We start from the raw sequence: 22211 nt of genomic DNA on the forward strand, positions 1-22211 counted from the left end.
GTCGGTTTACTCTGGACTCTCTTCAGGGGTGACTTTTACCCTAATCCCCATCAAGTTTAGGGTCAAACAACGTCCTGGGGTCCGCATGCTCCACATCAGCCCAAACCCATGGATGGCTACAATCTTAGACTACATTCTATGATTTAATTGAATGCGAAGAAGAGGTGTTCCGTTCATTGTACCTTGTCCCTCGTCCATCAGTCTATCTTTCATGAAGCGCCTCAAGAGTTCGTATTTGGCTTGTGTTATGGACTATGAAACAGAAGGTCCAGTAACTTCTTGATATCCCTTGCTTCAACGGTAAATTAGATCGCAGTCCCAATGTCAATAGTGTCGCAGGTCCCTGTCTCTCGACAATCGCAATGGTACTTGGTGCGAAACTCTGACGGGCAAATACCCTCCAACTGGAGCAACGCCTTCTCACTAGCTTTGACTTTGGCATGGCGGGTCGAAGTTGCTGTAGCCTCGGATAGGATAAAGTCATGCACAATGATCGCAGTTAAGATACAGGCTGGGCCTCCATCACCGACAGGGATCTCCCCTGATTTGAAACAATAACTGGTGCAGCCGTACTCGTTGTCTAGCTTCTTGTGTAGGAATGTCTAAATCCAATGTTAGCATAACATATACCAACCAACACGAGATAGTCCACATAATCCTACCGTCGGGTGTTTGTTGGCAAAAGTGTCATATATTGCCATGTCAAGGAAATATGGCTTTACGTGACGGTGGAAGAATGCCTCCACGACTTCGAAGTTGAAGTTGGAGTCAACAAAGATTGACCCTAAGTAAGATTCCACCATATCTGACAAGCACTGCGGTCCTATCAGTGAGGCCTTCCACGTATTGGCTCGAGACTTCTTACCTTGGGCGGATCGTTGGTGGTAGCCCAATAATCAACAACGCCATCGCTCTCTGCTTCCGCGGCTTGAACTTCTTCGACATAACGCATTATCTGGGTTTGCAGTGGATTACTGAAATATTTCAGGTGCTTATGCAACTCTAGCTTCACTGCTAGAGCTCCAAGGAACTTGTTTGAGACCATGGCCATCTAATAGTGCGTGCTACGTTAGTCAGTGGCCTGATCATGTACCGCACATGCATACCTTGTGCTCTGTGAGCCATTGGGGATCTCTGTCGGGAAACCGGTGGAATAGATATTCTACACAAACCATGTCGAGGAGTGAATCACCGAGGAATTCAAGTCGCTGGTAGGATGGGACTCTACTCCACGCCCATGGCCAGGAAGCGTGGGTGAATGCCGAATGCAAGAGCCGAGGATAGTTGAATCGATATCCCAGTTTCTTCTCAATCTTCTGGCAGAGATCTATCTCGAAGCCATCGGGTTTCTGAGTCTGATATGGGGGTATGTTGTAACGGGAAAGGTATTCCTCCCAGCACGAAACACTGTGGTCTGGACTATTGACAAGTGCACTGACGGCTTTAACGGCCATGTCGAATCGATGGTTGGGGCCGTCACAAAGCAATGATGCCCCTATCACTGCTTCACAAACGTCCGCAATTGTCTTCTCTCCCAGCGCATGCTTCTGCTCGCTCAGCGCTTTTTTGCTATGGTCTTTGCCTCGCAAGAGGGTTAGGCCGTCGGGGTACCATGCATGTCTACCAGCACGAATTAATTAGCTATATGAGATATATAAGAGATATGTTCTTGCCTTGAGAAGCCTCGACTGCGAATGTACTTGTACAGCTCGTTTTTCAGTGCTGAGTTGAAAAGATTCTTATTGCAGATCAAGCACATCCGGTTCACATGATAATCGTATTCGTCATCGTCAGGATTCTGGGCGTAGAGTGATATGGAAGTGGCCATTTTGAGAAAACAGTCGCCTAGGAACTCTAGACGCTCATAATTCTTTCCCATTCCTCTCTGGGCATGAATTTGCTGCGCCCTGTGTTCGTCGGTATTATCGGAGTCTTTCGTGAATGCTTCCAGAGCATATTCTGGCTTTACAACCAGTTCAAGTATGTCACAACCTTGAAGAGCAACCAGGTAGGAATCAAACCTGCTTATTATTGCGGGGAATGCAAGAAAGGTCGAAGCGTACGCCGCTGGGATCTTTTGTAAAAGGACTTATCAGCAATCATCCCGAAGAATCAGTGTAGTTAGGAACGCCTACCGCAGAAATCTTTAAAGGCTCTATACAAATGACACAGCGTATTTCTGTCGTTTTCTCCTTGTCCGTCATTTTATCCAGGAGGTTTCTCCGAAGACGCACAATCTCTGCTTGATAGACAGGTTGGTTCCAGTCACATTCCGAGAAGAACCTAGCTCTCCCGTTCTTGGAAAGACTCAAGCAGTATCCCATGATATTCTCCATGTGCCTGCGGCGTGGTATGTATGGCGGTGGCGCACTGGAAGGTTTCAACCCACGTTCAACCGCCGTGGTAAAATAGCGGTATCTGCCGTCCCACGGGTCAAAGACGAATCGATCTAACATACACCCTGCGTCGTTGCTTTGAGGGACATGATCGCCGTCAAAGCTTTGCACAAGAGATAATGTTTCCCAGTCGAGTAGATCTCTCGGATCCTCGTCCTTTTGGAATGTGGCTTGCGAATTTGCCGGCGCAAGCCAGTAAGGCAGTTTCTCGGGTTCTTGATCATAAACTTTGTGAAACACATCATGGAACACGCGAAAGGTAAACTCTGTAAGATGGTTCAGGTCCTCCGCGGAAAATAGTAGAGACTTTCCAAGAGGAAATGAGACAACGATAGTCTCTACATCAGCATCAAGGAAAATTGGGAACGGCGGAAACTCTGGCAGCCTCTCCCGAGTCAACAAGATGATGGATCGATGGTCTCTAGTAAGTTTCTTGGAAGGATTGAGCGTGATAACCGTTCCAAAAAACACTTTCGGAAGCATGCCTTGTCTGTTGTTCCAAAATGGTGATTTCGGCAACATATCATACATGTTTGCCCGTTTGGAAGTAATAGCTAGCTTTGCGTTTCTCATCAGAGGTAAACGCTTGCGATAGATTGAATTGAAATTATCATCAAGCAACTGGTGTTTTCGGAGTAGAAGGCAGGTGTCAAATGCAGCTGCTTGTTTTGCAGTGGACCTCTTCACGGCCGGGGAGCCAGTGAGTCCTCTAACAGGAGATTTCTCTGGTAGAATAACCTCGCATGTATATGCGTTACTAGCAGGAAGCACCACGTACATGACTTGGGCCGTCAAATCGTTTTCATATTGCTGCATGTCGTCTCAAGATTAGGTACAGACAAAGGAGATTCTGGAAAGGTGGCACGTACTAGAGAGCTGGCGTAGCGTGAAAGCACTATTATAGCTGAATAATATGTCAGTTTTGCCCCTGTTGTCTTGACGGTGAAAGTCCTCTGCCCTTCATGCTTCTGAAGAACTGAGTCCAAATCGTCATTTCCAAGGAGAATGCGGTCTTCGGGGAGTGTCTCGCAGAACCTCCGCATTGCTTTCTAGGACAAAGTCAGATCAGTGTGCAAATTGTAAACACTGGTAGTGTTAGTACTTCTGAGTCCCGAGCTTCAGCTAGTCGTCTCTCATGATCTGCATTGTTCTTCTCCACCATGTTCACATACTGCAGGATTTGGTCAACGGATTTCATGCATGATTGAATAGGGCTTTGTACTGTAGAATCTGAACGTCTGGCACGGCCTCGACTTTGCACATATTGTATCATCGTATCATAGAGATCGAATCTGTAAAATTAGTCTCATCTAACGAGAACCGAGTCTGCGCAACATATACCTTACGACTAGATTACAGTCTGGAATATCCAATCCCTCCTCGGCTACTGAAGTAGCAAACTGATGGTTGTCAGAGATCGACATGAAGAATCATGCGAAATGGACCTCACCAGGCAATTGGTATCTCCATCTCTGAATCTCATCAGAGCAAGGAACTGTTGACGGAAAGTTATATTCATTCCACCAATGTCACCGGCTCGAATGCCGATGAGCAGTCCAGGTCGAAGATGGGGCATATTCAGGACCGAAAATAGCTCGAAGAGGATCCTGGCTGTGTAGCGCCTTTGTGTAAAAATGATGCACTTGGTTCCTTTCCGGTGGCTGAAATGTTGTCCAAGTTGATTGTAAAGGACCTGTACCTTGGGACTTAAGTCACTGACGCTTCGAAGATCGCGAGATTCATGCTTTTTGATAAGATCGTGGGCTTCTCTAACTCGGGATATCTCTCTCTCCAGCTTTTCAGAGAATGCATCGCCTTGGGCTAATTTGATCTTGCCCTCGAGCCTGGGTAGGGTCTCATCTGAAAGAGCGTGTTGCCAAACTCGGTCAGCACACCACACACCTAACTCGGAGCTTGCCTGCAAAGAGAATCTCAAAATAGGCTCGAGAGAAGCAACGTCGCCAAAACGACTTTCAACAAGCTTATATAGATCGGTCGAAAACGGCAATCCAAGGCGGTCATACTCCCATGTTATCTCAATGGGGCGGCTCACAACCTGTCGCAGCAGAGTGAGCTTCGAAGTTGTAGCGATCTTGCTGTCCAGTAGCGTTTCCAGCCTCCTACTGAATGTAAGCTTGGTGTGCCTATGGTGAAGATCGTACCCACATTGCCTCCGCTATAATATCACCCTTAGTGTCGATCGGCGATGCAGTCATTCCAAAGATTCTTGGGCGATTGGTGACGGGTGTTTTGAGGTATGAATCTCTGATAATGCTGCTGGATAGTCAGACCATAATGCTGCTCATACGATCCCGATCATACTAACCGCGCGTATGCATGTTCCTTTTTCGTATGATGTGCTTCATCGAAAACAAGCAGGTTGATCTGCTCCATTTTGATAAATGCATTCAGTAGACACTGGTTCAATATCTCCGCGGTACAGACTATCACCATATTGTTCTTGAAATGCTCACGCCAGGTTTGCTCATTCCAATGGTCAGTGCCCATGGCCCCATAGAAATGTGCAACCGGTTGATCTAGATTATTGCGCAACACTGTGGCTTGCTGGAACGCAAGTGTGACACTATCAACCTAGCACAACATCAGCTGCAGCCAGTGGGGTATTGTAGTGTATTTACCAAAAAGAAGGAGATTCGATGAGTTCTTCCATCAGCTCGATCGATTAGTTCGTTATGCATAATGTGCTTGATCAACAAGACTGCGATCAGCGTCTTTCCCGACCCTACAGCTCTATTAGTTATTGAGATGTAGATGGACCACGTTATGACTTCGTACCTGTATCAAGGACGGCTATGGTATTCTGTGCCTTGGCTTTTTCAAAAAGCTCCATCTGGTACTCTCTCGGATCGAGAGCCCCATGGTTAGCTTCTTTGCTTGCGATCAAATCTGTAGTAGAAATTGTAGTCCGCGGGAAATCCGTAGAATTCGATCTGATATTCGTGACGTTCTCGGTAGTAGCTAGTCGGCATAGCCTGCAAATGGATGAGCCATCGTGACACAGAAAGCTGAAGATCTTTAGATACTCACAGTTCTTGAAACTTGGTGTTTTGCTGTCTTCGTCGCTGAACAGCGTCCTTCGGCTGAGGGGGGCCTTCGACTTCTTCCTCGTCTGATTCGGTATTGTCATCTCCATCGCCGTCAGCAAGAGCAGATCTCGACGGTCGCTCAGGGAGTGTTATTGGCGTTGGACCATGAGAAGTCTGGTCCTCTTTGGAGTCGTTCGCTTCAGCGTTCTCTGCTTCAGTGTCCTCTGGCATCGTGATTTCGTCTGCTATCTCTTGGGAATGGTGGCTAAGGGAATAGGAGGGTTGGAAGTGTTTGTTCAGCTTAAATAGAGAGATGGAAACCGAAGTTGAGGGGATGGAAAGAAGACTTGAAGTGAGAGTGGGGATGAAGTGAGTGAAGTAAAGTGCGAGGAACAAACAGGTAGGTCAGTGTCTGCAGTATATCCTTATCATTTACTTCTACCACAAGCAAACGGGTGGACAAATTACAGCATTATATATATCTAATAGTAGTGAGACATAATTCTGCCTCCCTTGTATTATATACTGTCATGTCTAGAAGCCCAAATATATTCAATTAAAAACATTCAAATAAGACCATTGGGAAACAAAATAATAACGACCCTCCATAGTACTTCCAAGATATGTTCCTGTAAACAATCCTCCAGCCAAGGCGGGGCTGGTTGGCCCCAGCTCCCGGGCTCCGCGGGGCGGATCCAGCTATGATTTCTGCATCAGCTCGATCGGCACCGCGTCCCCCACGAGTACTTGTCCTTGCATCTACCATCATTCCTCGTCTATCTCACCCAACCGATAACAATGGAGCAGCCTCAGAGCCTGCGATCGCTCTTTGTCGCTGCGAAAGCAGAGAAGACTGACTTGGAGCACCGTCCGGACTCCAACACAGATGGTTATCGCAATGATGTCAACGAAACAATAGCCAAGTTCAAAGAGTGCCAGCGACAAGTTGAGATGCTGTCGCTATTCAGCTCCAACGAACCGCTGGACGATATCGCAACGGGGGACTTACAGTAATTCGACCCATCGTTGGTAGATGTGCCTGTGGCTAACGTCCTTTTCTTTTCGCAGATATCTCACAGTAGAATATCTTCTTGCGGACCTCCTCCAAAGATCCTATAACTCGAACCGCGAAGCTACCCTCATGACTGCTTTGCAAAATTACGAACGATTTCTTAGCCGACTATACCACTACGACATCCTAAATGACAAAGACAAGAAGCTCTACGAGCGATATACGGCCAATCCTCGCTCTTTCACTCTAGTCCTAGCGAACGATGCCGCCGCGCGCAGGGAGACCAAGATAAACAGGTTCCGGGAAGAGAAGGAGCTGAAACAAAAGCTAGAGGTTGGTTGCTTGTTGGATCGCGATTGGAAAGCGAAATTGTCGCTAACATTGTCTAGTATTTATCCGATAATCAAAGCACCCTCCAAAGCGACGACGATGACGTTCGACGGCTCTACCTCGCAGAGATCGATCTATACATCCACCAGACATTCCAGACGCTGGATCTCCTATCCCAAGAACTGACTATGCTGTCGAGCATGCGCAATTTGCCAAAACCCGGAGAACAGCACCAGGACGATTCGCGAAGGCGAAACGAAGAGGGAGAGTCAGCCTATTCCGAGCGGCTGGACCCTCCACTATCACAACTTCTCCAGGGAGGCAAATTCGGGCCGATCTTGAGTAAGGAAGGGAAACCAATGCAGCCGTTCACGTTGCTCGATCGCCGCACACAGCTCCAGCAGGGCGTTTTCCGCTCTGGACACAACCTGCCTACGATGACTATTGACGAGTATCTCGACGAGGAGCACAGGAGAGGAAATGTCATTGAGGGAGGAGGGGAACAATCTGGCATACCGCCTGAGGTTGACGAGGACGATATGGATAAGGCTGACGAGGAGACCATGAAAGCGCGAGACTGGGACGAGTTCACTGAGGCGAACCCCAGAGGGTCTGGGAACACGTTGAATAGGGGTTGACCTGCCTTGTGGTTGTGGAGTCCACTATGTCGATACGGGGAGAATACATTATCTGCCTTCTGGCGCACTTATCATATGATGCGACCGTTCCAATTGGAGGGGTAGATCTGCGACGCTGCATGTGATCATATACCATGTTTCTTTGATCCTATCGCCATTCACCAACACACGATACATAATGTTATGAGTACATAGTATACATGAACACAGATGGAATAAGGGTAATAAATACATCGCCTTTTGGCGCAAACATGTGTCGTTGATTTTGTACGGGGTATCCGTCTAACCATAGCAGTATGAACATATCTTCGCCAGCAGCATGAGGGAAACCTCCCCCTTAAGCCGCTTGCTTATTGTGCTGAATCTCCGCGAGGATTTTTCCTGCGCCCTTCACCACCAACTCGTTGGCCACAGTGACACCAAAGTCTTCCGCAGCCTGTGCGGAATCGATGTGCCCATCAACCTCGACTTCAGCACTTTCCGCACCATTCACGCTGACCACGATGGACCTCATTCGGAGCTTCGACGACCCATCGGCGTCACGAACCCACTCGGACTCCACCCCCAACGGCGCACTGCAACCTCCCTCCAGCTTCCGCAGCAGACTGCGCTCAGCCAAGCAAGCCAGCGTCGTCTCCTGATGACCCACCCCGCTCAACATATTGTGCATGATCTGATCATCCTTGCGGATCTCAATCCCCAGCGCACCCTGCCCGACGGCATACAGCATCCCACCAGTCTTCGACTCCAAATACTGGGAGATGCGATCCCCGAGGTCCAATCTGAGCAAACCCGCAGCGGCCAAGATAATGCAGGTAAACGGGCTATCTTCAGCATCCAGCTTCGCCAACCGCGTGCCGATGTTGCCGCGCACATCGATGACCTTGAGGTGGGGGTATTTCCGCGCCAACTGAGCAGTGCGACGAATAGACGAGGTGCCGACCACCGACCCCGCTGGCATCTCGGCGAAGCTCATATTGGGAAGACCCTTCTTCATGACCAGCACGTCCCGGCTATCTTCTCGTTTCAACATCGGGCCCAGAATACACGAGGGGGGGAGGAGAGTCGGTACATCTATTTATTTCCCACGGTCAGCTGTGTTTCAATCCTCCTATATTCTCAGAGAAAGTATGAAGCCTACCTTTCAGCGAGTGCACAATCAAGTCCACCTCGCCTGCCATCAAAAGCTCCTCCAACTCTTGGGTCCATAAGTTTTTCGTCGTGAATTCGCGCAGCGCGATGACGGTGTTCAGGTCACCGGCCGTCTCGCGCGACAGGATCTTGAATTCGCAATCCGGCCATGCTTCCTTCAAGGCGGCCTGCACCTGGTTTGTTTGGTAGAGCGCAAGCTTCGAACTGCGGGTGCCGATGGTGAAGGTTTTCTGCGAAGCGGGGTTCGCGGCGCTGGAGGTGGGAGGTGGGGCAGATGCCATTTTGGAGAGATAGCGAAGTAGGGGGGAATCGAAAAGCAACAGTCTGTTAAGTTCTGGAATAGACTGGAAGACGTGTATCGAACACAGACGACTTCGAAGCGACTGATTATCTAGAGAGTTATCGATAATGTAAGTTATCTAGTTCAAGTACTCCGAAGTTAGTCCCAGTAGGTTCGGTAATATTACCGCCGAGGTGGGTACGATGCCGGTAATTGCTGGTATTTGCCACTGTTTGCTCGTGTGGCGTATTGTTGCCGGAACAATCACAGGATGGTCCGTTGCAGCGATATGGTCTGACCACTCCATGTGGATATCCAGAACATGAATAAAATAAAATAAAAATAATAATGATTACAGGATATAGATTTCGATTCAGTATTGTTAATCATCTATTTGCTAAATACCTATTCAAAAGAAGTACTTGGGTAGAAATGATCGGGCTGGCCGGACTGACGTACGGCCATGCGAACCTCGGCTACAGCACGGCTTATCTATCAATCGCTCCCCCAGAGTCACGGCCTTCATCTATGGGGTTCTGGAACCTTTTGACTCCTCCTTCTACTTAGTCTTATAAACAACTACCACTACAACTCTCTACAGTCTACCACGTGTGTTTATCCCTGTCGATTGAACATTCCCTACCCCTCCCTTTCTCTTTCCCCTGTCTCTAACCAAATTAACCATTTTGTCGTATCCAGAACCTCTTGTGTTCGGACCTGGCAGACCGACATGGGTTCCAACAACGGGAGAACGACCAAGTTGTCGCTGGTCCCGCTTCCCAAAGGCTCGGTTCTCCTGCCTGGAGTGACGCTTCGGATTCCCGTCTCGAATCGACCGGATCTGGCCAATCTTCTCTCGTCGATCCTCGACCGCACGCCCGTGGGGAGACGCGATGGGAACGTCATCGCATTCGGATGCGTTCCGCTCGGATCCCCGTTCCTGAGCAAGGATGGCCAACATCTGATTGATAATGGGAGCTTGGATGATGCCAAGAAGGAAGACTACGAAGCTATCGATGCTGGTCAGGCGAGGAAGGAGGATCTGTATCAATTTGGCACGGTGGGGAAGGTGATTGGCGTCCAGCGTCGTGCCTATTCGGAGCCGTCGCTGGTGGTTCAGGGTATGCAGCGTTTCACGATCAAGCGTGTGTTGAAGGAGCGGCCGTTCTTTGAGGCAGAGACGCTCGTGCATGATGATCAAGGTACTTCTTGAATGTCCCCCAAGACCCATAGCATCTGCAGCTCACCATGTCCGCGCCTCTGATAGATTCGATCCCGACCGATGCCGAGTCAGCGGAACTCTTCCAGCAATTACGACAGATTTCGCGAGAGCTTCTGACTCTGCTACGCCTCGCTTCCTTGTTGCCGTCTTCAACGACCCGGTTGTCGCCTCTCATCGCCCGTAAATTCGAACTCTTCATCAGCAAGACCGAAGTGTCCCAGGCGGGGCGACTCGCCGATTTCATGGCCGATATCGCGGACACGACCAACGAAGAGAAGCTTCGGATCCTCGCCTCATTGGATATCAAGACCCGGTTGGAGAGAGTGATCGAAGTCCTCACCCGACAAATCCAGAACATCAAGAGCAACGTCAAGGTCACGACCCTGTCGAACAACAACTTTTCTCCCAACTCTACCTTTGATATCAACCAGATGGATCCGCGCGATCGTGAGCTCCTGGCGAGGCGCGCCATGGCCGGTCTGAGCGGGCTGGTTCCTCCTGGATCCGCCGCCGGACGGAACAACGACAACGACGAGAAAGAGACCAACGAAGTTGACGAACTGCAGCAGAGACTCCGGGACGCGGAGCTCACCCCAGAAGCGCGGAAGATCGCTGACAAGGAGCTGCGACGCCTCCGGAAGATGAACCCCGCAAATGCTGAATACGGAGTTTGTCGCACGTATCTGGAGAATATCGCAGACATTCCCTGGGTGAAAGTGACGGAGGATCAGCTCGGCCCTGAGACGCTCAAGAAAGCTAGACACCAGTTGGATGACGACCACTATGGACTCGAAAAGATCAAGAAGCGTCTTCTTGAGTATCTGGCCGTCTTGCGGTTGAAGCAGTCTACGAACCAAGGCGTTGAACGCCAGATTAGTACCCTGACCAAGGAACTCGAATCCTCCGATGGAGGAGATCTGGAGAAGGAGGTCCCGACCCTGTCGGAAGCGGATCGTGTCTCTGTGGAAGCAAAGCTGCATCTTCTGCAGTCGAGACGCTTGACCGACAAGTCACCCATCCTGCTGTTGGTTGGTCCCCCTGGAACCGGTAAGACCAGTCTGGCGCGATCGGTCGCCGCATCTCTTGGTCGCAAATTCCACCGCATCTCTCTGGGCGGTGTTAGAGATGAGGCCGAGATTCGAGGCCATCGGAGAACTTACGTGGCCGCCATGCCGGGGTTGATCGTCAACGGCCTCAAGAAGGTTGGCGTCGCCAACCCGGTGTTCCTCCTCGATGAGATCGACAAGGTTGGCGGTTCCAATTTCCAAGGGGACCCGTCAGCAGCCATGCTGGAGGTCTTGGACCCTGAGCAGAACCACACGTTCTCGGATCACTACATCAACATTCCGCTCGATCTGAGCAAGGTCCTCTTCATCGCCACGGCGAACTCTCTCGACACAATCCCTGCACCGCTGCTCGACCGAATGGAGACCATCTCGTTGGCCGGCTACACGACCGTCGAGAAGCGACACATCGCGAAGAGGCACCTAATCCCGAAGCAGATCCGAACCAACGGGCTCTCGGACGGTCAGGTCACCCTCTCCGACGAAGTCATCGACAAAGTCACCACGTCCTACACCAGAGAATCCGGCGTTCGTAACCTCGAGCGGGAGCTTGGCTCAGTCTGTCGCTACAAGGCCGTCCAGTACGCAGACGCAAATGATCTCGGCCGACCCGAGACTTACAACCCAGTGGTCACCGTCGACGACCTGGAAGAGATCCTGGGGATCGAGCGCTTCGACGAAGAGATCACCGAGAAGCACGGCCGGCCCGGCGTAGTCACAGGTCTCGTCGCATACTCCACCGGCGGCCAAGGCAGCATCCTCTTCATCGAAGTGGCCGACATGCCCGGAAACGGGCGCGTGCAGCTAACCGGCAAGCTGGGCGACGTGCTCAAGGAGAGCGTGGAGGTAGCGCTCACGTGGGTCAAGGCGCACTCGTTCGAGCTGGGCTTGACGTCCGACCCCAACGAGGACATCATGAAGAGCCGCAGCCTGCACGTCCACTGTCCTTCTGGCGCGATCCCCAAAGACGGACCCTCCGCGGGTCTCGCCCACACCATCGGCTTGATCTCCCTGTTCGCAGGCAAGCCCGTCCCACCGAAGCTGGCCATGACCGGCGAAGTGTCCCTGCGCGGCAGGGTCATGCCCGTCGGCGGCATCAAGGAGAAGCTGATCGGGGCGCTGCGCGCCGGCGTCAACACCGTTCTTCTCCCCTACCAGAACCGCAAGGACGTCAAGGATGTGCCCCAGGAAGTCATCGATGGTCTGGAGATCATCTACGTCAAGTAAGTTGTTTCCGGCTCACCGGTACTATCTGGTCTGTTTACTAACGCAATCAATAGACACATCTGGGAAGCCATCCGTCAAGTCTGGCCCGATGCACACTGGCCCGGCCAGCATCACGTCAACTTTGTGGAGAGCCGGCTCTAGTCTTCTCACTTTCCCTGTCGTTTCTGTTTTTTTACCCACCGGTTGTTTATCATTTGTTGTTGTCTCCCCCCTCATTTCCTGTCTATCCTTCTGTATTTATTCTGCGTCGTTGATTGATTAATTGCTTGCTTGATTGATTATTACTACACTACCTCTATTCGATTGCGGGCGCCACTGGGCTACTACCACCTACCACCTGTGCATAGCGTTTATCTTTACCAACATCGCAATACCCCGACTCAACCATTCTCCGCGGTAGATGTCAAAGCAAACTACTTAGACGCAAGCCTAGCCTAGCAATGATTTTCTTTATGTACCTCGTTCAAGGAAGGAGATGAAGATTGAAGAAAAAGAGAATTCTTCAGCAAGAGTAATCAACCCAATATAGTTGAAATTCCTCGTTCATCTATGTAACACAGAATATAATACAGAGACACAAGAGCCGTTTGTCTCAACTCCCTCATTCAACAGGGGACGTAAACCAATTGTATAAAAAAGAAAAGCGAAAAAAAAAAAAGGGAACAAAAAGGAAATGAAATGAAAGAAAACGAAGAACCCGCTTTTCTAGAGACATAGCCCAACACTCCCCCCTCTTTAATAAAAAGGCAGAGTCAGAGAGCGAGGCAAAGACAGAAGAAAGTCATCCCAAACTAGCTACTTCCCAACTCATGACCGTTTCCCGATAGTTGTGCGGTCATAGTTGAGTCCCAGCGCCTGCCAGGTCGGCCTCCAGGCCTTCGATCCCTCGAGTAATTTCTTCGCGTCGGCTTCGTAGTCCTTGCGTGCGTCCTTGTTGGGCTCCATGCCGGCGTCGGGGCGCTGGGAGCGCTGCATATCGCTTTGGTATTTGGAGGTGTTGTGGAATTGTTCTTGTTCCCAGCTGTTGTTGAAAAACGGTTAGTCAAAACAGTCAACCAATAACCATAGCTTGACATATACGAGGCAAAGAGAGAGTGTAAAAGAAGGGGAAAACATACGCAGACATATCCTTCGGCGCCTCAGGCCACACAAACGGCTCCTTCATCTCAACGGTCATCTTCTTCTTCGCCATGGGCCGTCGCAACTTGCCGTATCCGAACTTGCCCGCCGGCCGCAAACGAGTGACCTTCTGCTGCTCGACATAGCTGCGCACGCTGAGGACGCCGACGCCGTAGGCGCGCTGGAGGTAGTCGCGGATGTCGAGCTTGTTGAAGTTTAACGGGACGTAGAAGGAGGCGTAGCGGGGAGGAAGGAAGGGCGTGCGCATCAGGGCGATTGTGAACCTGGGCCTAAAAAGATCAATCAGTTAGACTTTCTGTTCCTAGCCCCAGCTGAACGCCGATAATATCATCCCCAACAAGCGTGTTTTGTCCGAGAAAAAGAGCGGTGGTAACGTACAGGAATACCTGCTTCCGCTCAGCGAGCGGCGCCGAGGGAGCGACCCAGTCGGCGGGCTTTTTAGGGAACTTGGAGAATCGGCGGACCATGTTGCCTGTGTCGTTGTTTGCTTTCTATTTTCCCACCCTAGCGAATGTTCGATTGGGTAATTGGAGTGGTTTGAGAAAGGCGGGGATCTGGTGGACGGAGAGAAGGAAGAGAGATGGATCTTTCGATATGGGTCCGTCTGGGTCAACTCTTGTCTCGGCTGAACTTTCGCGCTTCCGAGTTGCGCTAGTGGCCGCCCCGGCTGCCGTACTGCTTTCGTCTGTCTTTTTGAACCATTTAGTCTGTATATGGGAGATAATGGATTCATTGTATTTAAAGTGTCTTTTGGAGGTTGGAGAATTCATGCAATAAGGCATACATAGGCTTTTTACGAGTTAAATTATGTGTTGTCACCTTTTCATGTTGATGGACATTTACGCCAGTTGACAGTGCAGTATAGATGGCAGGAAAATATACAACTCTCGAGACAAGCTTGGGTATTAGCATTCTCCTTCAACCAGGAAATGTCATGTTCGCTCATTAAAGTCATATCGTCTATTTTGTTTCCCTTTTCCCCACTGCCGTAAGACCTACGCCCCCGAAACATCCGACACTTGAAGTCCCTCCAACTTGCGAGAGCTGGCAGCAACCTCATCAGTCGCATCTGCTGTGTCAGGCGCCTCGCCATCATGGCTCGCGTTCTCGTCCTCTCCTTCCGACCCAGATTCACCCTCCTCGTCACTCCCCTCCCCATTCTGCGAGCCTTCACCTTCGTCGTTGGCACCAACTTCCTTCATGTACGCCTCCAGTTCCTTCGCCATCTTCTTAGAGAACCCGGACGCCTCGACCTCCACATCCAACCGTTTCCCGGGGTTCTTCCGAAGCTGCTTCTTCGCATCGGAGAAGAAAGGTCCCGGCACATCGCTAACAAAGTGGAACTTGCGCTTGAAAAAGCGTTTGATGCAGTTGACATCGCGGTCGAAGTACATCTCCGCGTTGCCGTGGTCGATAGAGATCATTTGCGGGAAATCAATCAGGACAGGCGTCAAGCGGAGGTTCTCGCTGCTTTCACCTTCCGGGGCTTTCCCCTTAGCGTCGGGCTCCTCCTCTTCAATGATAAGGATGTTGAACTCGTTAAAGTCACCGTGAATCAGACCGTATCGCGCAAGTCGTAGAATCATATCCATGAGCTCGGAGTAAAGCTCTGCAGGCCGAGGGACTTCCGAGATCTGGCGCAGCGGGAACGCATCGATCAAACTCATGACGATCGTGTGTCGGTTCTGTGCGATGGGCTCGGGCACCGAGAACCCATTCGCCCGTAGCGCCTTCATAAACGCGAATTCCTTCATGGCCGCCAGTCGCGACATGTACATCCAGGACGCGCTCGATCGGTGTCGTAGGTAATCTCTGTTCGTCTTGACAGTGCGGAAGGATATCCGGCCCAGGCGGTGGATTTTGAGGATCTGCTGTGTTTTTTGGTGACTTGCGACCACGACGATGTCCGACTCCTTGCCCACCCCAATCTGATTGCCGACGGAATAGATGCATTTCTGCTTTTGGTGAGAGTTGAGCGCGAGATAGTCGAGACCGCCGTAGGTGAGTCGGTAGCCGTCATCTAGAACAAAAAGAGGAGAATTAGTGACAAGCGCCAAGAAGAAAAGATATCAACCCCAAAAGAAGTGTGCTGCAGCGTACATTTCGCATTCTTCACCTTCGCGATCAGATTCATCTTCGCCAACGTCGAGATGGCCCTGTGCACGCCACTGCCACCCCGCAGGCCGGAGATCTGCACGATCAACGGTGTCGGTACAACCTCATGGTTTCGACTGCCTTGTTCAACCTAAAATGATGCTCTTGTTAGTCGTTGGACAAAAACGCTGATATCACGTTGATCAGACGGCGCGGGGCGAGACTAACCGCAGTGAGCACGCGGAAATCCTCTGCGGTGAGGTACCGGAGCGCCTTAGCATCGAGCTTCATGATGTTCGATACGCTGTCCGACCGTGGATAATAGAGGGACGGAACTCGAGTATCAGATATGCGAATGTGGTGTAATATAATCCCAACGTCCTGGCGACAACCATGCGATGGGTTGAGATGCGGGAAAAAGTTATGGTTCCCCGCTGCCCTATGCCCTACTTTCCCCTTCGGGATCTTCCCAAGGAACTGAGTAAAACTACATCCATCTATATATTCATCGACTACAGCATACAGAGCCTCTACATTTATGTGAGCCATACAAAAGCCATCCACATGTAAATCATAGACAAATTTGTAGAGCTATATAGTTGTGAATGATTGTTCATGGTATTTTGCGACTCATTCTGCATACAATTAAAGCCAACCATACCAGAGCACTCACGCTGCCCATCCTGCGCTAAATCTAAATCCAACCCATAAGTCTTGACGCAAAAGATCACATCTCACTTATTCCTCAAAGTCAGGGTTCTGTTTCATAGGTCAGCAGTGTTTCGACAGAGTTCAGAGAACTAGGGAGTGCTTACCTTGCGCAAAATTACCAGACCCTCGAGCGTGCTGCTGAGAGGGATGTACTTCTCGTCCTCCAGCTCCGCCCTTTCGCCGTGTGAGAGCAGAACCGGCGTGCTTTGCGTCTGCCATCCCGTGATCGACTTGGGGCGCCCCGCCTGGCCGACAACGTCCACGGCCTGTCCTACCCGGACATTGACGGTCAGCGGCTGGAGGTCTTCATCCAGCGTCACCAAGTAGCGGGGGTACATGGCAGTGATGAGGAAATAGAGGAGATAGTGATGTTCGCCGAGGATGAACTGCTTGGCGTCGATCATGGAGACGAGGACCGTGAGCAGGCCCGCAGCGGACACGCGAGACAAAACCTGGCGGTCGGTGTGGAAGGGGTTCAGCGTCATCGTGCCCTTGCCCATGTGCAGGAGACCCTGGGCGATGCGCACCATGAACAGCGTGTTCTGATCACGGTGATAGTAGCTCGCCAGCTGACGGAGCAATTGTGCGAGACGGGCATTCTTGGTACCGGCACCACACAGACCCATAGCGAAAATGGAGTTGATGGCGACATCGTTGTCGTTGTCGTGACTGTACCGGGACAGTGTATCGTACACCTTCATCTGGGGGTTGCTAGGCGTGATAAGACCCATGGCGAGCGGAACGGCCTTTCGGATGTTGCTGGCGCCGTAATGCATGAGGTGACCAAACTGTCTCAGAATCATGTCTTGACCAACTTCCTCACCCATGGCAATCAGCGACAAGCCGAGAACGGCGTATGACTGGACCAGCTCATCTCCCTTCTTCTCGTCATTCTCCTCGATGATGTCGTTGCAAATGTGAAGGAGTTCTTGCAGCTTGAGCACGGTACCTGTGCCAGCCCAGGCGCAGACAGACGCAAGTACGGATGTGGGCTTGGCCATGGGGTGGTCGACTGCCTTCAGGATGTCGAGAACGACATCAACCTCCTCCTGACGGCCGAAGTAAAGGAGAGCCAGACCAAGGGCCATAAAGCGAGTCCATTTGTCTTTAAGCTGCTTCTGCCGCTCCTCATCCATCAAAGTGGTGGCGATGGCCTCGCTCACCTGGTGGTTCGAAGAGCCGACAAAGATGAGACCCAGGGCGACAGCCGCCATGGCAGACAGCTGCATGTCCAACGACACATCCTCGACAATTGGCAGCAGGACCTCAAGAAGCTCCTCCTTGTTGGAACCAGCATAAGCCAAACCCAAGCCCATGATCGACGCCACCTTCATCGGCACGTTCTTGGCATCCAAGTTGTCCGTGTCGCTGAGAAGGGCCAAAGCAGGGTCCGAGTCTATCCGCACACCAGAGTTAAGGAGACCAATAGCAAGCAGGGCACCGGCTTTGATCTGGTCCTCCGTGGCGTATGTGTACTTGTCGATCTTGTCCAGGCCCACTTCAACGTCCCGGTGCAGAAGCATACCCAAGGACGCCGTTGTCGAGAGCATGCCATCATCCTTGGTTTTCCACACCCATGGACCTTTGTCACCCTCGACCAGCATCATCTTGTCATTCCCGAACCCAGCATTAGCAAACGAGTTGACGAATGCGCTGGCGAGATTGTGCCGCGCCGAGTCGACATTGGTCAGGCCAGCTCCACGGCTGCTCTCGAGATGGGTCTTGTAGATGTCTTCTGGCATCACCGGATCCAGAATGTTCAGCTCCTTTGCGAGGGATTTGAAGTGCTTCGGGACCGAGGTGTTTGTGAGGCACTCCATGAAAGCTTGATCCTCCTCGTCTTCGGGCTGCGGCTCGAGCCAAATTTGCTGCCTGGCGACGAGGAACGCCATCTGCCTCTTGAGCGACTTATCCGACGTAGCGTTCAAATCGTTCTTGATGAGCTCGGTATCGTTCAGGCGGATAGCGAGGACGATCGCCTTGGTGAGTTCGTTGTAACGGACATAAATCTCGTGGGCGGTTCGAAGGAATTGCTGGTCTTCCGGATAGGTGAGAAGGTTAACCATGCTAACCATGTAGAGACAGACCCTCGAGTATGTGTTCTCGTCGAGGAACTGTGTGATCTCATCGATGATCTCCATTTCGCTCAGAAGGTCGACGGCATCAGCTTCGGCATTGTGACTCAGGAAGTACGGGACGAGCGATAACGAGAGGTCAATAAGGTCCTGAACCTCCTTTTCAGCATTCAGCCTATTCTGGTACTCTTGACCGATTTCCAAAGCCAGGTGTCTGATATATTCGTGACCCCATGACCCGAGGTCCTTTTCTGAGCCGGTGAGAAGGCGGTATTTCAGAGTCTCAAGTTTCTCCTCGTCTCCATACGTCATTCCGAGAACCGACAGCATATCAGCCAAGGAGTCCTACATAAATTCCAACCGAGTGATTAGCGCCTGATACTGGCCCTCCCCGAAACGGACAAACCAACCTTGACTGGGCCCGCGGACCAGTTCTCATAAAGTGCTGCGAGATCATCGTAGTGCGGCCTCAGGAACTTAAGGGGTTTCGGCACAGCCGTCATCGAAGAGGTCGAGGTCTTGATAAATGTCTTGATCGCATCCAAGGCAGGGCCGTAAAGCGACGTATCCGGCTCCTATAACAAAGGTGAACGTTAACGTCATCATCCTACTGCTGAGGGCCAAGCTGCCAACTGTACCTTTAACCTTTCCACGAGCATTTCAAGTTCACTCTTCAGCTGCTGATCCTCCTCACTCAACTCCTCTAAATAAAGAACACATTAGCACATCATCGACTTCCGTCAGAGGAGAAGCGGCGTTGGCTTCATCCGCCGCGTGACGTGATCCCAAACAGTCACATACCTTCTTGGGGCTCCCCGTCCTGCTTTTTCTCATTTTCTTTCGGCTTCTCGTCGGTCTTAGTGGTCTTCTTTCCCCCGGACAGGTCTTTCACATCATCAACCTTGCCCTTGCCCTTGTCGGCGGGACCTGACCGCTCGCCTTCTTTCGCCATCACTGACGGATAAGTAGCGAGAAAAGTCTAAAAGTATTCGGGAACGAGGGCCGAAAAGGTAGGATGATGCAAGCAGAGGCAATGGTAAAAACGGATGAATTCAAAAAAGGGGGCCTCTACACACCGAGCGATGGGGCAGAGAAAGAATGACAAGCTTGTTGATGGGAAGCAGACAGCTCTCTCGTCCATCGCCGCTCGGACGTTGGTTGCGCCCTGTGGAGCTTCCGCCGGATTATGTAAGACGACCATGCCAAGCCTTGCGCATCCACGACTTTCTACGTAATCATTCTCTGCCTAAGAATGAAGAAAGCCAATCTACTTCGTGTCAATTCTTATTGTAGAGACTTTAGATCTGGTGTGATAATTATAAGATGACGGCTGCTACTGGTCTGCTTTAACCCACTAATTGGGTTGACTATCAAACAATTATGGTATCTTTCAGTGCTCGCTTGACTTATGATGTCAGCATATTTTTGTCCTCTCATAGAATACAGGGTATAAAGAACGCCCAAGTTTAGTATCACGCAGTAAATCACAACACCGACCCAAGATCCAAATTCCAAACGATGGTACAATCAAGTCTCTATACAAAACAAAGACTCTGGACTGGTCTCGTCTTTTCGAGAATCATCATGACAGTTTCCGTGACTGGCTCGGAATCGTTCTCTATACTCTCCGGCCTGTTGAGCAAGGGCGACAGCAGATGACGCATCGCCACTGTAAGAAACGGTAGGTAAGTCCTCCAGATCGGGCAGTCTCCATGCAAATTGGTCCAAGAGGGGCATCAAGTTTGGGGCCGAACTTGGCGGCTTTTCGGCAGATTCCAAACGGTCCACAAATTCATCGATATGGTCTGATGTCGCAGCCTCTTCACGTTTATCTAAGTCATTCAAGGCAGGTTCCTCCGGGGCGTGACGTAGTTCGCTATGAACTGTTGCTAGAGGGGGATTCCCTCGTAGAGGAAAGGCTGGGTACGCCAAGAAAGCATTTTGGGCACGCATCAACTCCAGCATGTACTCCAGCACGGCGGGGTATTGCTTTGAAATTGTCTCCTCGCTGGATTTTCTGTCCCCAGTAGTAAGACGACGAGACAAAAAGGAATATAGTTCCGTCCATTTGTCACCGAAATACAGTGCGGCATTACTATTGGGAGCCTGCCAGAGAAACATTGGTAGTTCGCCCTCTCCCTTTAGGGCCTTCTCTGGAGGGCTGAATGGCTTGTCCCCAGCCAGCGTGAATGAAGGGAGTTCCAGTGAGATCCCAAAAAGTTCCGGGGTCAGCTTGCTCGTACGAGCAGAGTGTTTGTAGTTCAATGTTAGATACTTCAAGTAATGATAGAAAGAGGGGGCCAGCTCTGTCTGGGGCGCAAGTACAAGCAAGTGAGTCGCGTTAGGGTCCCTGGGATAGAAATTCTCCACGAATCTTGCAGACTCATCAGCGTCACTAAGGGCACCAGAAGGCAAACGGCGGCGAAGAGTGACCTTGCTCGATGTGTGAGGCGGCCAACTCATCCTCTGAAGGAAATGAAGTAGCTGCGGATCCGTATGGTATGGGAGTTCGACTGTCAAACTGGGAACAGTCCCAAGGTAATCTGCCCTTTCCAACGACCGAATCAACCTTATCAAGGAACCAGCGGATTCTGAAGGTGCTTGGACGAGAATTTCAATATGGAAATCATTCCAAGCTATCGAAGATATCAGCGAAGATATTCTAGATGAGATGGGTCTTCTTGGTAAATACCTCGCAGTGCATTGCTGTCCAAAGCAGACATCCACATGATATCTCTCGACTGGGCAGAAAGCGCAATATGCTGGGCCCCATTACGCTGCGCCACTGACTGGACCACCCTGATGAAATTCATTTCTTCCCGTGGTTCCCCTTGTGTGATTAAGGCTTGTGGACGGAGGTAGGCATGAACATAATCTAGACCAGCCACCGCCGCCCTTTCCATCCGGGCCTCAGTTGACCATTGGGCGTAGTCAGGCCGACCATCTACAGTTATCACGTCAGTAGAGAAAAATAGATCATTCAAAGAGTAGTAAGAGGGTGCTGGTATGCTGGAAACTTATATAAGAAACACACGGGGCCATACCATGCCAGACAATGGGACACCCTTTGTCATCAACTCCATTCACACGCTGAATTCCTTCGATTGAGACACCTTCCTTCCCCATCAAGACAAGGTGTACCTCATTCCGTTTATACGAGGCCATCTGACAAGCAAGTGGCAACAGATCCGAGACGCTCTGCAAGCTTGCGCCGGCGAAGACCACGGCATGGCTAGGGCTTGACTTATACTGACTCGGTACCTTTCGAAAGCGTGATAAGGAGGATGTCAGCGAGTAAAGCTTCACGTCGCCATCATAGTATTCATTTTTATTCTCTTGGTCGTTTATCATTGAGTCGTCGCGCGGAGGTGGGCTCTGTGGGGGCATTCCAGGGGATTGCGCCGGGTTTGACCACCCTGCCCCAGCTCTCAGCCGTGCTTCCGTCAATGCTGGATTAAATCGCTGCGTCGCTGGGGGAAGGTCGGTCGGCATATGCTTAAAGAATAAGTACAAAAGATACAACGCCACGACGCCTAGCAGCAAGCGCCGCGGTCGTGGCGATTTCCACTGCCGTGGGCGCCATTGCGGCCGGTCTACCTCCGGTCGGTGATCGTCGTCCTTCTTCCCAAGCTCTTCATCGACCATAAGCGGTCTCCTGGGGGGCGTCATGATATATTAATACAGTGTATAGCTCTGGCAGAGCTGAAAAGGATAGGAAGAGCATTGGTCTACATGAAACGAGGAGATGGAGAAATACGAAAACGGGTTGAAGGAATGCGCGGTCACTGGTTGCGCGCCGATAAGCTGATAAGATTAGATTGCA

At 50.9% G+C, this 22211-nt stretch overlaps 8 protein-coding genes across 8 annotated transcripts; 2 read left to right on the plus strand and 6 right to left on the minus strand.

Moving 5' to 3' along the window:
* Positions 1-171: 171 nt before the first annotated feature.
* On the minus strand, positions 172-5806 carry P168DRAFT_327686 (putative RNA helicase/RNAse III). Its single transcript, XM_024841268.1, has 16 exons — positions 5445-5806; positions 5193-5389; positions 5036-5139; positions 4723-4988; positions 4563-4670; positions 3847-4516; positions 3738-3796; positions 3619-3688; positions 3499-3567; positions 3266-3445; positions 2136-3206; positions 1674-2074; positions 1107-1620; positions 866-1051; positions 663-815; positions 172-602 (listed from the first exon to the last, which is right to left on the minus strand). Exons 1-16 carry the CDS (start codon positions 5672-5674, stop codon positions 306-308), a joined length of 4575 nt encoding a protein of 1524 aa, XP_024692218.1. The 5' UTR covers positions 5675-5806; the 3' UTR covers positions 172-305.
* A 366-nt stretch (positions 5807-6172) lies between these two features.
* On the plus strand, positions 6173-7610 carry P168DRAFT_290793 (IGBP1/TAP42 family protein). Its single transcript, XM_024837292.1, has 3 exons — positions 6173-6453; positions 6512-6788; positions 6845-7610. The coding sequence occupies exons 1-3, from the start codon at positions 6242-6244 to the stop codon at positions 7421-7423; spliced, it is 1068 nt and encodes a 355-aa protein (XP_024692219.1). The 5' UTR covers positions 6173-6241; the 3' UTR covers positions 7424-7610.
* Positions 7574-8980, minus strand: P168DRAFT_270013 (porphobilinogen deaminase). The gene is made up of 2 exons (XM_024835179.1): positions 8565-8980; positions 7574-8497 (listed from the first exon to the last, which is right to left on the minus strand). The coding sequence occupies exons 1-2, from the start codon at positions 8854-8856 to the stop codon at positions 7761-7763; spliced, it is 1029 nt and encodes a 342-aa protein (XP_024692220.1). The 5' UTR covers positions 8857-8980; the 3' UTR covers positions 7574-7760.
* A 401-nt stretch (positions 8981-9381) lies between these two features.
* P168DRAFT_254175 (putative LON domain serine protease) lies at positions 9382-12885 on the plus strand. Its single transcript, XM_024834404.1, has 3 exons — positions 9382-10057; positions 10123-12364; positions 12422-12885. Exons 1-3 carry the CDS (start codon positions 9586-9588, stop codon positions 12507-12509), a joined length of 2802 nt encoding a protein of 933 aa, XP_024692221.1. The 5' UTR covers positions 9382-9585; the 3' UTR covers positions 12510-12885.
* A 271-nt stretch (positions 12886-13156) lies between these two features.
* Positions 13157-13975, minus strand: P168DRAFT_327691 (mitochondrial 54S ribosomal protein uL23m; the record flags this gene model as incomplete). The annotated part of the gene is made up of 3 exons (XM_024841269.1): positions 13157-13389; positions 13487-13777; positions 13887-13975. The coding sequence occupies 3 exons, from the start codon at positions 13973-13975 to the stop codon at positions 13176-13178; spliced, it is 594 nt and encodes a 197-aa protein (XP_024692222.1). The 3' UTR covers positions 13157-13175.
* Positions 13976-14384: 409 nt separating this feature from the next.
* P168DRAFT_270017 (protein kinase RIO2) lies at positions 14385-15975 on the minus strand. The gene is made up of 3 exons (XM_024835180.1): positions 15831-15975; positions 15609-15753; positions 14385-15528 (listed from the first exon to the last, which is right to left on the minus strand). The coding sequence occupies exons 1-3, from the start codon at positions 15891-15893 to the stop codon at positions 14504-14506; spliced, it is 1233 nt and encodes a 410-aa protein (XP_024692223.1). The 5' UTR covers positions 15894-15975; the 3' UTR covers positions 14385-14503.
* A 196-nt stretch (positions 15976-16171) lies between these two features.
* On the minus strand, positions 16172-19503 carry P168DRAFT_270021 (proteasome regulatory particle base subunit RPN1). The gene is made up of 5 exons (XM_024835181.1): positions 19190-19503; positions 19027-19091; positions 18799-18963; positions 16418-18733; positions 16172-16361 (listed from the first exon to the last, which is right to left on the minus strand). Exons 1-5 carry the CDS (start codon positions 19338-19340, stop codon positions 16341-16343), a joined length of 2718 nt encoding a protein of 905 aa, XP_024692224.1. The 5' UTR covers positions 19341-19503; the 3' UTR covers positions 16172-16340.
* Positions 19504-19676: 173 nt separating this feature from the next.
* Positions 19677-22057, minus strand: P168DRAFT_270025 (uncharacterized protein; the record flags this gene model as incomplete). The annotated part of the gene is made up of 3 exons (XM_024835182.1): positions 19677-21024; positions 21081-21332; positions 21433-22057. The coding sequence occupies 3 exons, from the start codon at positions 22055-22057 to the stop codon at positions 19916-19918; spliced, it is 1986 nt and encodes a 661-aa protein (XP_024692225.1). The 3' UTR covers positions 19677-19915.
* Between the last annotated feature and the right edge of the window lie 154 nt (positions 22058-22211).

This window comes from Aspergillus campestris (assembly GCF_002847485.1).
Source record: "Aspergillus campestris IBT 28561 chromosome Unknown P168scaffold_7, whole genome shotgun sequence".
Lineage (NCBI taxonomy): Eukaryota > Fungi > Ascomycota > Eurotiomycetes > Eurotiales > Aspergillaceae > Aspergillus > Aspergillus campestris.